Source organism: Salvelinus alpinus, chromosome 11 (genome assembly GCF_045679555.1).
Source record: "Salvelinus alpinus chromosome 11, SLU_Salpinus.1, whole genome shotgun sequence".
Classification (NCBI taxonomy): domain Eukaryota; kingdom Metazoa; phylum Chordata; class Actinopteri; order Salmoniformes; family Salmonidae; genus Salvelinus; species Salvelinus alpinus.
This window is the reverse complement of record NC_092096.1, coordinates 50,493,188-50,506,744: the sequence shown is the minus strand read 5'-3', so window position 1 is coordinate 50,506,744 and position 13,557 is coordinate 50,493,188. Positions and strand designations below refer to the sequence as shown.

The 13,557-nt window shown below is 41.3% G+C and overlaps 1 protein-coding gene and 3 non-coding genes across 4 annotated transcripts; all 4 read left to right on the top strand.

Moving 5' to 3' along the window:
* The first annotated feature begins 224 nt into the window (after positions 1 to 224).
* LOC139534321 (eukaryotic initiation factor 4A-I) lies at positions 225 to 11,706 on the top strand. The gene is made up of 11 exons (XM_071333373.1): positions 225 to 299; positions 1,695 to 1,746; positions 1,918 to 2,050; positions 2,617 to 2,756; positions 3,305 to 3,473; positions 3,949 to 4,058; positions 4,672 to 4,815; positions 7,587 to 7,724; positions 8,656 to 8,745; positions 9,352 to 9,431; positions 9,973 to 11,706. Exons 1-11 carry the CDS (start codon positions 277 to 279, stop codon positions 10,115 to 10,117), a joined length of 1,224 nt encoding a protein of 407 aa, XP_071189474.1. The 5' UTR covers positions 225 to 276; the 3' UTR covers positions 10,118 to 11,706.
* On the top strand, positions 3,651 to 3,793 carry LOC139534989 (small nucleolar RNA SNORD10). Its single transcript, XR_011667073.1, has one exon. It is a non-coding gene; the product is annotated as a small nucleolar RNA SNORD10 (small nucleolar RNA).
* LOC139534990 (small nucleolar RNA SNORD10) lies at positions 7,138 to 7,277 on the top strand. The gene has a single exon (XR_011667074.1). It is a non-coding gene; the product is annotated as a small nucleolar RNA SNORD10 (small nucleolar RNA).
* LOC139534988 (small nucleolar RNA SNORD10) lies at positions 9,561 to 9,703 on the top strand. Its single transcript, XR_011667072.1, has one exon. It is a non-coding gene; the product is annotated as a small nucleolar RNA SNORD10 (small nucleolar RNA).
* Positions 11,707 to 13,557: the final 1,851 nt, after the last annotated feature.

Sequence of the window (13,557 nt, the reverse complement as noted above, 5' to 3'; positions counted from 1 at the left end):
CAAAGGAAATACCCAATGAAAACTGACTTCATGCGTGCTTTTGCCCAATAGTTACATGCGATGGGAGGGTTATGTATTATGTCCCGCCTACTTGAGTGTAAATATATGCGATTAAGCTGTCAATCACTTTTTAATAACGTATGAGTTGGCCAATGATATATCATAATGGGTGGAGTCAGAGTTGATTGATATTGCACTGCTGCAATGAAATCGCTAGTTTGCTCAACACGTAGACGTATATATAAGGTTTCTGCCACATTCTCTTCCTTTGTGATAATGTCGGCTGAATATGAAGACAGGTACAGTAAGGAACGCACATTTTTGGAACTGTATTGCGTAATATTGATCAAATTGTAATTTCAAATAGGAAAAATATGTATTATCGTAACGCATACTATTTGAAAATGTATGCGACGTTTAAAGCGTTAATGTTGAACGTATTTGACTTGTTCGATATCTGGTTAGCCCGTATGCTAACGTTATATGTAGTTAGCCTAAGTTAACGTTAGCTATGTGTAAAGGTCCCTCAATTCGGCCTTTTTAGATAAGGAGTTACTCGTAATATATAACCAACATCGATCGACAACATTTTATTTTCTGTTGTGAAAGCGTACGAATTAAGATTATTATATATTTTTTATGTTTAGAAAACCACTGTTAGAACTTTAGCCTAATTTGCAGTACGAGATGTTGCGGTGCCGGCTTCTCGGCAAGCACGTGAGTGACGAACTTGATTTGAGCCTGGTTTAGCCTAGGCCTTTCCGGAATACGTACCTGATGTGGCTTTTCTGTGTTGTAATCTGATTTTAATAAGCCTCACTTTTGAAAATACGTCGATATATTAATCGAAAGATCTTGGGCAGGTCAACATGGTATCGTTAGTCAGCCAGGTCCAGCAGGATGGCTCGAGGAAAGGGCGGGGGGTGATAATGTCACGCACATGGTCGTAGTTACCGGCGTGACGATGGCAGGCCTTATTGTCTTACTATTGCCAGTTTTGTCTGACCTATTTATCACATTCCAAATGGATAGGTGTTGTATTAAAACAATGTTCGCGATTTGTTGACTTAATATTTATCTAGTTGCCAATTCACTCGGGAGTGATCGACATTGGGCCTAGTTGGCTATCTAGCAGGCTAATGCTTAACATGTAGATTACCAGCCCTTGTAAACCAGAATTATTTTCAGAGATTACTTTCAATAGGAATATTATGTTAAGTCCGTTTTTTAACATCTAAGTAATTTGTTACGTATTTTACACGTTCAATCGTCGTTTACGCAAGCTGTTAACCGTCACTGGTATTCGGGCCTTGGTGAACGACCATCTTGAAATGTCTGAAAGAAATGGCCGCCTTTCGACCATGGGCGTTTTTCCGGGAAATGCCGCCCGCCCACTCTACGTGTTCTACTCTACACAATCTCCATTGTGCAATTCGGCTGTTTAGCAATACATTAAAAAAACTTTTACGAGACGGTTAAATGACATTATTTTAATCCTTTTCTAGTAGGAATTACTTCTCCGCCAGAAACAATTTCTCACTTGAGCAGTATGCCTGTCCAGTGTAGCCTATAAGTAACGATATTTGCCTTCAAGCTTAGAGGCAGGTTTAGGTTGTAAAATGTGTAGGGTAGTTTACTCTTGTCCCTCAGGGAATTGGCTAATAATGACTTCTGCCATGTTTGATCTTTTTCAGACCTTCTAGAGATAATGGCCCTGAGGGCATGGAGCCAGATGGGATCATTGAGGTGAGTAATGCTGCATTGTTACAGCTGCTAAATTGGATGCACAGGAACCGTTTCAAGAGCGCCAGTTAAAACTTAATGTGTTTTATCAGCTTAATTCGATGCTAAAACAGTAGGTAGTCAAAGTCACACTGGATAAGTGTATGGTAAATGTTTATATTCTACTTTCTACAGAGCAACTGGAATGAGATCGTGGACAGTTTTGATGAGATGAACTTGGGCGAAAAGCTGCTCAGGGGAATCTATGCCTATGGTTTTGAAAAACCCTCCGCTATCCAGCAGAGGGCTATCCTCCCTTGTATCAAGGGTGAGTATTCAACCACGCTCGTACTTCAGATGGTTGGGTGTAAATTGTATATGTTATAACCCTTATGAGGGAGTTCAACTCTTAAGAAAGCATGAGTTCGTCACCTTAAGACCTCTAACATTCTCTTAAGCCAAGGGAACTAAAACTGCTGAAGTCACTACTTCTGCTTGACTTAAAGCTCCCTGTCAACTGGGCAAGGCGGTGTCCTCTAATGGCACTGAGTCTTATATCTGCCAGGGGAAGAGAGAATAAGTCCATATTCATCCCAGTCAACTCTGTTCAGTGAGGAATAGGCTGGTTCATGCTATGGGCACAGGTCAAATGTAGTGCATTTTTAGTTTAATTTACTGAGAATTTAAATTTAACTCTGAACAACTGGTAGTGGGTGGTTCATTTTACTTAAATGTGTATGTTTGTTAGCTGACGTTCTAGTAAAAAGCATGTGTTCAAGTCCTCGCAAAATAGTTGTGGGGTTAATGGTATAGGAAATGTAATCCGTATAGTATGCCACAAATGTTTTTTATAAAGAGCTGACATTGATAATCTCCCGTCCTGCCTGCTCCCAGGTTATGATGTGATTGCACAGGCTCAGTCTGGTACTGGGAAGACTGCCACCTTCGCCATTTCCATTCTGCAGCAGATTGACATGGAGCTGAAGGGCACCCAAGCCCTGGTCCTGGCCCCCACCAGAGAGCTGGCTCAGCAGGTATGTCCTGGGGGGGAATGGGCACATTACTTCGGTTACTTGACAGATTTGTGACTAGAATACACCATAAGTAATGTCACACTATTCTAAACTCTTAGCCTCCTGTGTGGTAACCTCATCTCCCCTGTCAACTGGGCAAGGCGGTGTTCTCTAGTGGCACTGAGTCTTATATCTGCCAGGGGAAGAGAGAATGAGTCCATATTCATCCCAGTCAACTCTGTTCAGTGAGGAATAGGCTGGTTCATGCTATGGGCACAGATCTATAAAACCTGTACATTATAACAGTTTGTATAACAGGAAATGTACTGGCCAAACCTGACATGTACAAGTCAACCAGGCCAAAGATTTTTCATGTAATGGGCAACACGTGCTTCAAAATACTCTGATGCCTGATGAATTGGGAATTAAATATCCTTTTCACTAAAACTCATATTCTTTCAAACCAATACCAACTCAGTTATTCTAGACGCACCTCTGACACAAACCCCAACGATCAGAACTCAAAACGATACCCCTTTATCCAATATATTTCTTTCCTTCTTCCTCAGATCCAGAAGGTGATCCTGGCCCTAGGTGACTACATGGGAGCCTCCTGCCATGCCTGTATAGGAGGGACCAACGTCCGTAACGAGGTTACCAAGCTCCAGGCTGAGGCCCCTCACATAGTGGTGGGGACCCCTGGCCGCGTGTTCGATATGTTGAACCGCAAATACCTGGGTAAGTGCTGGTCTAGTGGTTGACCAAATGTTTTATTTGCCAATCAACGGTTGAAGTTACGCTTGGAGTGAGGCTTTACAATATTTTATTTTGCATGTGCGTAAGTAAGTCAGATGTAGCTTGTATAGTTTGAATTGGTGTTTATACGTTTGCGTGAACGGGTACGGTTATAGAGCTGTATAATGATGAAATCCATGCGTGTCAACTGACTCTGGAACCCCCTGAGTGTTCTAGTTCCGCCTGTCAGCGTTCTGTTGGCTGGCGTGTTCTAAACCTCAGGGCTCTGGAACTCATGATCAGATTCCACACTGGCTGAATACAGTGTTCAATGACTCAGCACTTTTTGTTGCGAAGTAGTAGGAAAAGATTAATTTGCTATTTCATCCCTCTAATATTGTTAGTGGTGATATTACCAGTAAAGATGGAATTAAATTAATATTTTTTATATGCATGTTTAATTGGTTCCTCCATCCAGCCTCCAAGAACATCAAGATGTTTGTTCTGGACGAGGCAGATGAGATGTTGAGTCGAGGGTTCAAGGACCAGATCTACGAGATCTTCCAGAAGCTCCCCACCAGCACGCAGGTACGTCAGTCTGTAGTACCGACTTTAGCTAGAGACATTTGACAGATGTGTGTCTGTCGTTGTCATTACTAGAAAAAAATTTCATGGTTCATTGCTTAAGGGAAGTATTTACTTGATGCAGTGGCGTTACACTGAAACTGTCCCACCCCCTATAGTATGGGGGGCCAGAGATAACTCTCCTCCCAGCTTGTGTGCTGTGTCTGGAATGAAGGTCTTTGGTATAGAATCTAGAATCTGCTCTCCACAGTGACTGGGCTCTCAGTCCCTCCTCACGACTTAATAGCAGTTTACAACTTATTCACTTGCTGTCAGTTTACAACAAGTCACCACACACACCCACACCTGTCACTCATGTGATTGAGGTTGGCATTGCCTTTTCCTTGGGGTTGAACTGTTGTAGACTGTTCAGTGTACTGTTGATTTGACTTCAACATGCCTAACTCCCATGTGGTTGACCATGGCTGTCTAAAGCGACACCCTATTCCCTCTAGTGACTAAAGTGAGTGCTCTATTTGGGAATTGGGTGCTACCAGGTAGTAGATAGTGTGGACGTAAGTAATGTAACATCTGTCGTTAATTCTAACTAATGGCCTTTCACCTCTAACCCCTCCAGGTGGTGCTGCTGTCTGCCACCATGCCCCAGGATGTGCTGGAGGTCACCAAGAAGTTCATGCGTGAGCCCATCCGTATCCTGGTCAAGAAGGAGGAGCTCACCCTGGAGGGTATTCGCCAGTTCTACATCAACGTTGAGAAAGAGGTGGGGGTTGCCCTTGGGCACAGATCTAGGATCAGTTAAAGGTGGGATTGGGGGAGTTTTATTTAGATTTAGCCCTTGGGAGAGTTTAGAGTAAGGCTTGCTTTGACTGCACCTACAGTCATTTGGTTCTCATTTTAATGATTGTGTTTGCATGGTAAACTCTTCTTCTGACAGCCGGTATGTGAACATTTGGTTAAACTTAACCTTTTGTCAATAGGGGGAGCTGTTAGCATTATTTTTTTTTTTACATTTCCAAATTAAACTGCCTCGTACTCAATTCTTGATCGTACAATATGCATATTATTGTTATTATTGGATAGAAAACAGTCTATAGTTTCTATAGGAGTTGAAATTTTGTCTCTGAGTGGTACAGAACAATTTCTACAGCACTTTTCATGACAGGGTTCAGATTTCAGAAATTTTTACCTCTGATCTGGGGTCTGTTTATAAGGCCACAGTGAATGCTATGAAGAAACCGACACTACCTACGTCTTCCTCTGGGTGTCTGTACGTCATCACGTTTTCAATGAAGTCTATGGGACGTTCACAGCCATTATAAATGACAAAAATGTACAGAGACCCCTCTTTCTCAACGTGCGCCTCAAGCGTGAAGGCCATCGGACCTGCCTCGTTCCAAATCGTTTTCTAACCAGCAGTATTTCTCCGGTCATGTTTTCAGTCGTTATAGTTGTTAAAAACATCATAATGTAGTGAATTTTAACCGTTTTATATCAATTTATATCCGTTTAGTGCGATTTTGAGGAATTTCTTTGTCGTGCACTCTGAAAGTTTGGACACGCTTTAGGGTGTCGGTCGTTGGTGATGGACATTTCGAAGGACAGAGGACATCTATCGACCAAAAGACGTTTATAACATAGAAAGGATACATTGCCCAAGAATATGATGGAAGATCAGCTCAAAGTAAGCAATATTTAATATGATAAACCGTGTTTCTGTCGAAATATTTTAAACGCATACATCGCCATTTTGTTTGGTATAGCTTCACTTGGCCAACCCTGTATTGAAAAGTAAGGATAATTTTAAAAATGTAAATCAGCGGTTGCATTAAGAACTAATTTGTCTTTCGATTCCTGTCAACCCTGTATTTTTTAGTCAAGTATATGATTAGCTTTTAATTAAACTAGATCACTCTGATAGATGACGTCAGACATATTGAGGCTTGATTTCCTAGTATTTTCATTGTGTAACCACGGTTTTGTATGGCTAAATATGCACCTTTTCGAACAAACTGTATATGTATGTTGTAAAATGATGTTACAGGAGTGTCATCGGAAGAATTCTGAGAAGGTTAGTGAAAAAATTAATATCTTTTGGCGGTGATTACGTTATAGCGCTCTTTGCCTGGAATCGATGCTCTGGTAACGTTTTCACATGTGGTATGCTAACTTATCGATTTATTGTGTTTTCGCTGTAAAACGCTTAGAAAATCTGAAATATTGTCTGGAATCACAAGATCTGGGTCTTTCCATTGCTATGCTTTGTCTATTCTTATGAAATGTTTTATGATGAGTAAATTGGTCATACACGTTGCTCTATCTAGTAATTCTAGTGGATTTGTGATGGTCGGTGCAATTGTAAACTGTGATTTCTACCTGAAATATGCACTTTTTTCTAACAAAAACTATCCTATACCATGAATATGTTATCAGACTGTCATCTGATGGTTTTTTTTATAGGTTATTGGCTATCAATATCTTAGTTGAGCCGAATTGGTGATAGCACCTGAAGGAGTAAGAAACTGATGGAGTTAGAATAGTGGTGTATTTTGCTAACGTGTTTAGCTAATAGATTTACATATTTTGTCTTCCCTGTAAAACATTTTAAAAATCTGAAATGGTGGCTTTATTCACAAGATCTGTATCTTTCATCTGGTGTCTTGGACTTGTGATTTAATGATATTTAGATGCTACTATCTACTTCTGAAGCTATGCTATCTATGCTAATCAGTGTGTGGGGGGTGGGGGGTGCTCCCGGATCCGGGTTTCTGAGGCAGTAAAAGTTAATTGAAGTGAACTCAATTTATTTTTACCTTTTATTTAACTAGGCAAGTCAGTTAAGAACAAATACCTCTTTTCATTGACGGCCTAGTAACAGTGGGTTAACTGCGTTCAGGAGTGGAAGACACATTTTTACCTTGTCAATCTGGTATTCGGTCTTGCAACCTTTCGGTTACTTTTACTGAACCAAGGGTACAAAAGCCCCACTAAGAAGCATGTCATCTTAGCTCATCACAGAACCATAGGCATGGTGTAAACACCCACGGTAAACATTTAGACTTGTCTTGCCAGTAAGGTAATGACTGTTTGTTTTATGAGACTTGTGCTTGTCAACTGATCCCAGAATCCCCTGGGGCTCCGGGTGGCCTGGGTTGGCCTTCTGTCAGCTGGTTGTTACTGGGCCTCAGGGCTCTGGGGGCATGATCTGACAGTCGCCCTGAAAACACACCCCTCTATTGGACAAATGCCCTACAATGGTTATTGGCTCTTGGGCATTAGTTTTGACGACTTAACTTCTCATGAGACTTGTAGTAATTAAAGGCTAAGTTGAGTTGGCTTGCCGGACTACGGTAAAAGAAAGTTGAGATGTGTAAATTGAAAGGGGGAACTTTGGAAGAGGGTTCACTCATAATGACCCAGCACATCTGCCTAGCTCCATATTGTGCATGAATACGGGTTTGCCTAACTGGTGCATCAGCGCTATATTCCATTGCTTTGTCATCCCCTGATCTGTTCCTTTGTCTCACCTGTTAGGAGTGGAAGCTGGACACCCTGTGTGACCTTTATGAGACCCTGACCATTACCCAGGCTGTGATCTTCATCAACACCAGGAGGAAGGTGGACTGGCTCACTGAGAAGATGCACGCCAGGGACTTCACCGTTTCCGCTCTGGTAAGAGGCGATGAACCTGAATGTCTGTGGCCTTAAACTGCTCTGGGTAAGAGGCTAACGAGGCTTTTAAAAAGTTGGGGATCATTGTATGTATAAACACTTCTCTTGAAGTTAACTTGGGCTACAGCCTTGGTTTGAGAATTAACTTGTCTGTCATGTATGTTCTTACTTGACTTGTGGCATTTTGTCCTCTATTTTAATCCCTGTCACTGAACTAGGGCTTTTGGTAGGTCATTGTAAATAATAAAATAAAAATTTCTGAACTGACTTGCCTAGTGAAATAATGGGCAAGATATAAAAGTAATCAAGTTGACTGAAGGTTGTTCTGTCATGAGTCATTTTAGACTTAGGGCTTTGAGTGCCTTGTTCGGTGTCACAATTCTAAGAACATTGTCCTAACAACTGCTCTGATTTTAATTAACATGGCTATGTCAATGTGAGACTGTCCCATAGAAATGGCATAACTCCTTTTTTTTTTTTTTTTTACATCTATGCTCTGCCCTCATCTCCCCTGTCAACTGGGCAAGGCGGTGTTCTCTAGTGGCACTGAGTCTTATATCTGCCAGGGGAAGAGAGAATAAGTCCATATTCATCCCAGTCAACTCTGTTCAGTGAGGAATAGGCTGGTTCATGCTATGGGCACAGTATTTGCATATTGTGTAGTGTTTTGACGTTACCTCAAGTCCAACTCCTGTAATCATGCAGTAATGTTTTCTACAATGTCCAAGTCTAAAATCTCATATAGCCATAATTGGCATGGATTCGTATGACCTGTATCTATGTTAAGTCTTTTAGCAAAACATGATTCACCCTAAACTTTACTTTTATATATGTTAGATATAACTATGCTGTAGGAGCTAGGAACCCAAGCATTTAGCTACACCCACATAACCTCTGCCTAATAAGATGTGTATCTTATGTCCTCTTCCAGCATGGAGACATGGACCAGAAAGAGAGAGACCTGATCATGAGGGAGTTTCGCTCAGGCTCCAGTAGAGTTCTTATCACCACTGACCTGCTGGTAAATCACTTCCTGCAATGACATCGAGCTCAAGTAGTTTCCCTGTTCCATGCGATGGCGTCTCACTGTAATGGTTCCCCACCCACTTCCTGTTCATTTAAGTCCAGAGATAACTCTCCTCCCAGCTTGTGTGCTGTGTCTGGAATGAAGGTCTCTGGTAGAGAATCTAGAATCTGCTCTCCACAGTGACTGGGCTCACAGTCCCTACTCACGACTTATTTGCAGTTTACAACCTTTTGCTAATGTAACTTTTTTCTTTCCTTGCGGTTGACTGATTCAAAATAACAAGTATTGCGCACAAATTTTTTTTCCGGTGCTACCTCTCCCTCTAGTCTAGATGGTATCATGGTATTGCTCAAGAGTTGAATTAGTTGGTATGATTCTCAATGTCCATAGAACAGTTTGGCTTTCTCCAATTTCTAATGTACAGTCTTTAACAGCGCTTGATTTTCAACCATTATACATCAGTACAGTAAGACTGACTGACCTGTCATTGGCCACCTGGGCCTATTTGTACTGTGACCTGTGTCCCAAATGCCATCAGCCTGTCTTCTCTGGTCACCTTTTAACCTGGGACTGACTGTTCCTGTCTCTCTTGTCCCCCAGGCCAGAGGTATTGATGTCCAGCAGGTGTCCCTGGTCATCAACTATGACCTGCCCACCAACAGGGAGAACTACATCCACAGGTGAGACTATGACTCCTAGCATGCAGCGTTGTCCTTTGTGGAAATATGTCTGACTTCACATGTGGTTGACGTAAAAGCAAATGACATTGATACCAGGTCACCATGTGTTTCACATGCTAAACTACAGCTGTATAATGATGAAATCCATGCGTGTCAACTGACTCTGGAACCCCCTGAGTGTTCTAGTTCCGCCTGTCAGCGTTCTGTTGGCTGGCGTGTTCTAAACCTCAGGGTTCTGGAACTCATGATCAGATTCCACACTGGCTGAATACAGCGTTATGTAGTTTGATTCTAGTTGGTTGAAATTGTGACTCCTTTGTGTTCATTCGGGTTTCATTCAATGGGTACACAAGATTTAAGTAACAAATTGGGGGGGGGGGGGTAAATAGTCAATCATTATGTAATAGCATGAATGTATAGCTCTTTTCTGGTGGCTCAAAGCACTTAACATGTAATGAAGGGTCATATCTACCTGCCACAGTCGCATTTCAACGTCATGATGGAACCTAATGTCCAACCTAACCTCTGCTTCCTCTGTCAGGATTGGGCGAGGTGGTCGTTTCGGTCGTAAGGGCGTTGCCATCAACATGGTGACTGAAGAGGACAAGCGTACGCTGCGGGACATCGAGACGTTCTACAATACCACCGTCGAGGAGATGCCAATGAACGTGGCTGACCTCATCTAGTTTCTACATTCTAGAGGATTTCGTTCGGCCCCAGGTCCCCCCTCCATCTCCGTCCCAACCTTCCACTTCATGAAACACTGAACAAAAACGTCCCCTGCCCCTTCAAATGAGGATCCTTGGTCCCTACCACCTTTACCTGGGATCTAATACGATCCTTCTAGATCCCCTCCCCTGCAATCTGATCCTGTTTCACCATGATTCCTATCCTTGACCTAGTAGTATTCTAACCTAACTCAAATTTCTCTAAACTGGGGGGGGGGGTCTTTATGGCCCATTCCTTTAGTCTGCAGTTAAGCTTATTTGAGTCCTACTTCTCCCATTGTCTATCCAAAATCAAAAATGTGTTCTGTTTTGATGGGTTCGTTCATTGTTGGTTTTTAAGCTCAACTCCCCGACATGATGGGGGCAATCGTGCTACTCGGACTGAAGTTTAGAATTGTCAATGGCTGTTAAAGAAGAACCCATATAGTTAGAGGCCACATTCATTACTATAATGGCTTCTGTGCCCCCTCCAACTCGAGCCTATCCTGACTAGCCAAGTGGTTATGATATCCACTCTACCCCCAATGATGCAATTTGGGGGGGGGGGTGACTTGCTTTTATGCTGACTCTGGCTGTCTGATTCTGCACCATACATACCCTATATAATGCACAGTAGGCAATAGGGTGCCATTTTGGATGCACTGTTCTTACTATTGTAAAGTGTATCATTGATCTACAGTCAGTGGGTGTTTTGACTTCAGTAAGTGTGCAACAAACTATACCATGGACTTTTTGGTCTTGGAGATGTGTTATTACATTACCATTTGCCAGAATACTGCTTCTAAAGATTACAATGTATCGACTGAAATTGGTATCCAACCCTATTCTCTCAGTGGGTATTTAAAGGTTCGTTTTAAGAAAGGGGCTTCAACAAATAAAAAATTGTATAGAAAAAAAAATGAGAAAAAAACAAGCAATCATGAATGAGTAAAATGTTTTCCTCTTGATGTCTGAGCTCTCTGCTGTGCTATTCTCTTGTTTATATTTCTGCTTTATCCTGTATAGTCCAAGTTGTGAGGTAGCATTATTATTTTTGTTTGAAACCTGTCGCTTATTGGTGGGGCTTCAGGGAAACTGACTGCTAATGGCAGAATAGGTTGAGGGGATTACAATCCATACCCTGTTTCGAACTGTCACAAGAACAGGAATTTCAAAGTACAGGTTATTTCTTTTTCTTTTCAGAGATATCTGATTTGAAAGGGTGGTGTCACTTTTGTAACCTACCTCACCAAACTGTTGTGGGGGGGGTTGGTTTTACACATAAAGGACCAAACTACAAATGATTGAGTATATAGAGATTACTATTATAACATGTTTTCTTTTCTTTTTTTCAACGCCTAAAAAATATGGGCTGTCATTGGGTGGGAGGGGTGGGTTGTGAGGGATGTGGGGATTTATTGATTTGTCCGTGCTATTTTTAAAATGTGATTATGAAATTAACCATTTTTGAGACAGAGGCCATGTATCAACTTTTCTACATTGGGTTCTGTATAGTATTTATTTTAATGGTCTTAAATAAAAGGTGTTTCTCCTTTTTAACAAGTTAACCATGGTTCAAGTTGCATTCATATCCACTTTCTCACGTTGAGGTCGTATACCAAACAGCCTTGTTTGATAAATCAAGTTGTACTTTAAAGAGTGGTGATGGTGGGTTACAATGTGCATTCATTTGGATTTCAGACATTAGGTTAACCTTAATATTTGCTTTAAATGGATGCTTTGGGTTGAGACCCTAGATCAACTTCTTCAGATTAATTAGTGGGCACCATTTTGTTTTTTCTGTCCAGTTATGAAGCTAGTTTTGTGAGCCAGTGCTAATCCTCTTGACTGACTGTACTGGACACAAATTATATCAAGGGCTTTTTGAAGAGTGAAGGTGGGTTACAAACTGGTACTTGACGTTATCCACCTTAAATTGCCATTGTGGTTCAAGCGCATTCATATCCATCTACACATTGGGGCAGTTGTCCATAAATCATTCAAGTAAACCTAATGAAAGTGTGACTTCCTAAAGAGTAAAGGTATGTTATTAGTCTATGCGAGATGGAAATGTGTCTTATTTTGTAATCCAAGCAACCTGCTTCACGTGCACATTAGGTTGGACAGGCTGGCACAAAATAAGCAATTTTATAGGGGGTGAAGTTCCTTGCTCAAGAGAATGGCAGTTTTTGGTGGGTTACATAAACTGGTACCGTTTAAAATCGCCACCAGGGGGCAACATATAACCTAGTCGGGTTACCTAATTTTAAAACTACTTTGAGCTAATGGTATCCCTGTCTTGTGAATAGGCCACTGCAATTTTGCATTATTAAACTCTGGTGGTACTACTATCCTGTTCCGAAAGGTCAGAAGGCTAACTACAAAATGGCACTTCGGACTTCCTCATAAATATTGACTTAATTCAAACAAGGCTAACTTAAACATGTCAACTTTAAGGAAGTGGATCTTTTTCATGTTGCTCTAGTCTAGTGATTAGACCTCATGTTAACAGATCTAAACAGCATAAAGCATTCACTTTATTGCTACATTTCTGTGATACCTGCATGCTACTGGAACTTTGCCATGATTCCTTGGTATTACTAGACCTATTGTCTTGAAGCAATTGGCCCCCCTGTGTTAAAACAGCCTCTAACGGATACACGTCTTTAAGTAATATCCCTGTGATACGTGCATGGCACTTTGATTTGTTGCAAGTGTGTCTGGTGAAAATACATAGTAACAGATTGACATTAGGCATTAACTTTTTCTAGGCTTCTTACTACATTTCCTGTCACAGTTGGCCAGTTTGTAGTGTGGGAAATAAAAGCATTGTAAAAGTAGTATCAGAAATCAAACCTTCAAAGTCAAAGATGGTTTTATCAGATTAAATGATTTATTGAGATATATCAGCTAATTTGCTCCAAGGGTGCAGTACTATGGCTGACCTAGTAAAACAACACATTTCACTGCAGCTATCCGGTGTATGTGACAATTATACATTAAAAAAGAAAAGGGGAAAAAGCTATCATATTGGCTACTGACTCATAGTAATTTTTTCACAGCCAAGGGAAATAATAATTCTAGGAAAACTGTCCTATATATGAAGTCTGGGTTTAGAGGTGTAGTTTTGCTTGATGACCACAAGATGTCGTTTTCCGTTAGATGTGAACAAGTCCACTTCAGCAAAAGTTCGTCAGAATGTGTAGCCTAGCTCTAGCTACCCCAGTAAGCCCCAATAAGCCATATGCATGTGCTGCTGGGTCTGTGAGTGTTTCTTTTGGAGAGGGAATGACTCGGTCCATTCAGAGACATTTTGATACTCACTAGCCATCCTTAAATTATCTCCTTGCCGTTTTAATTGTTATTTTGCAAGCCTGTTGGTCAGTTAATCTACCATCATCTCGCTCAACGTCCCTATG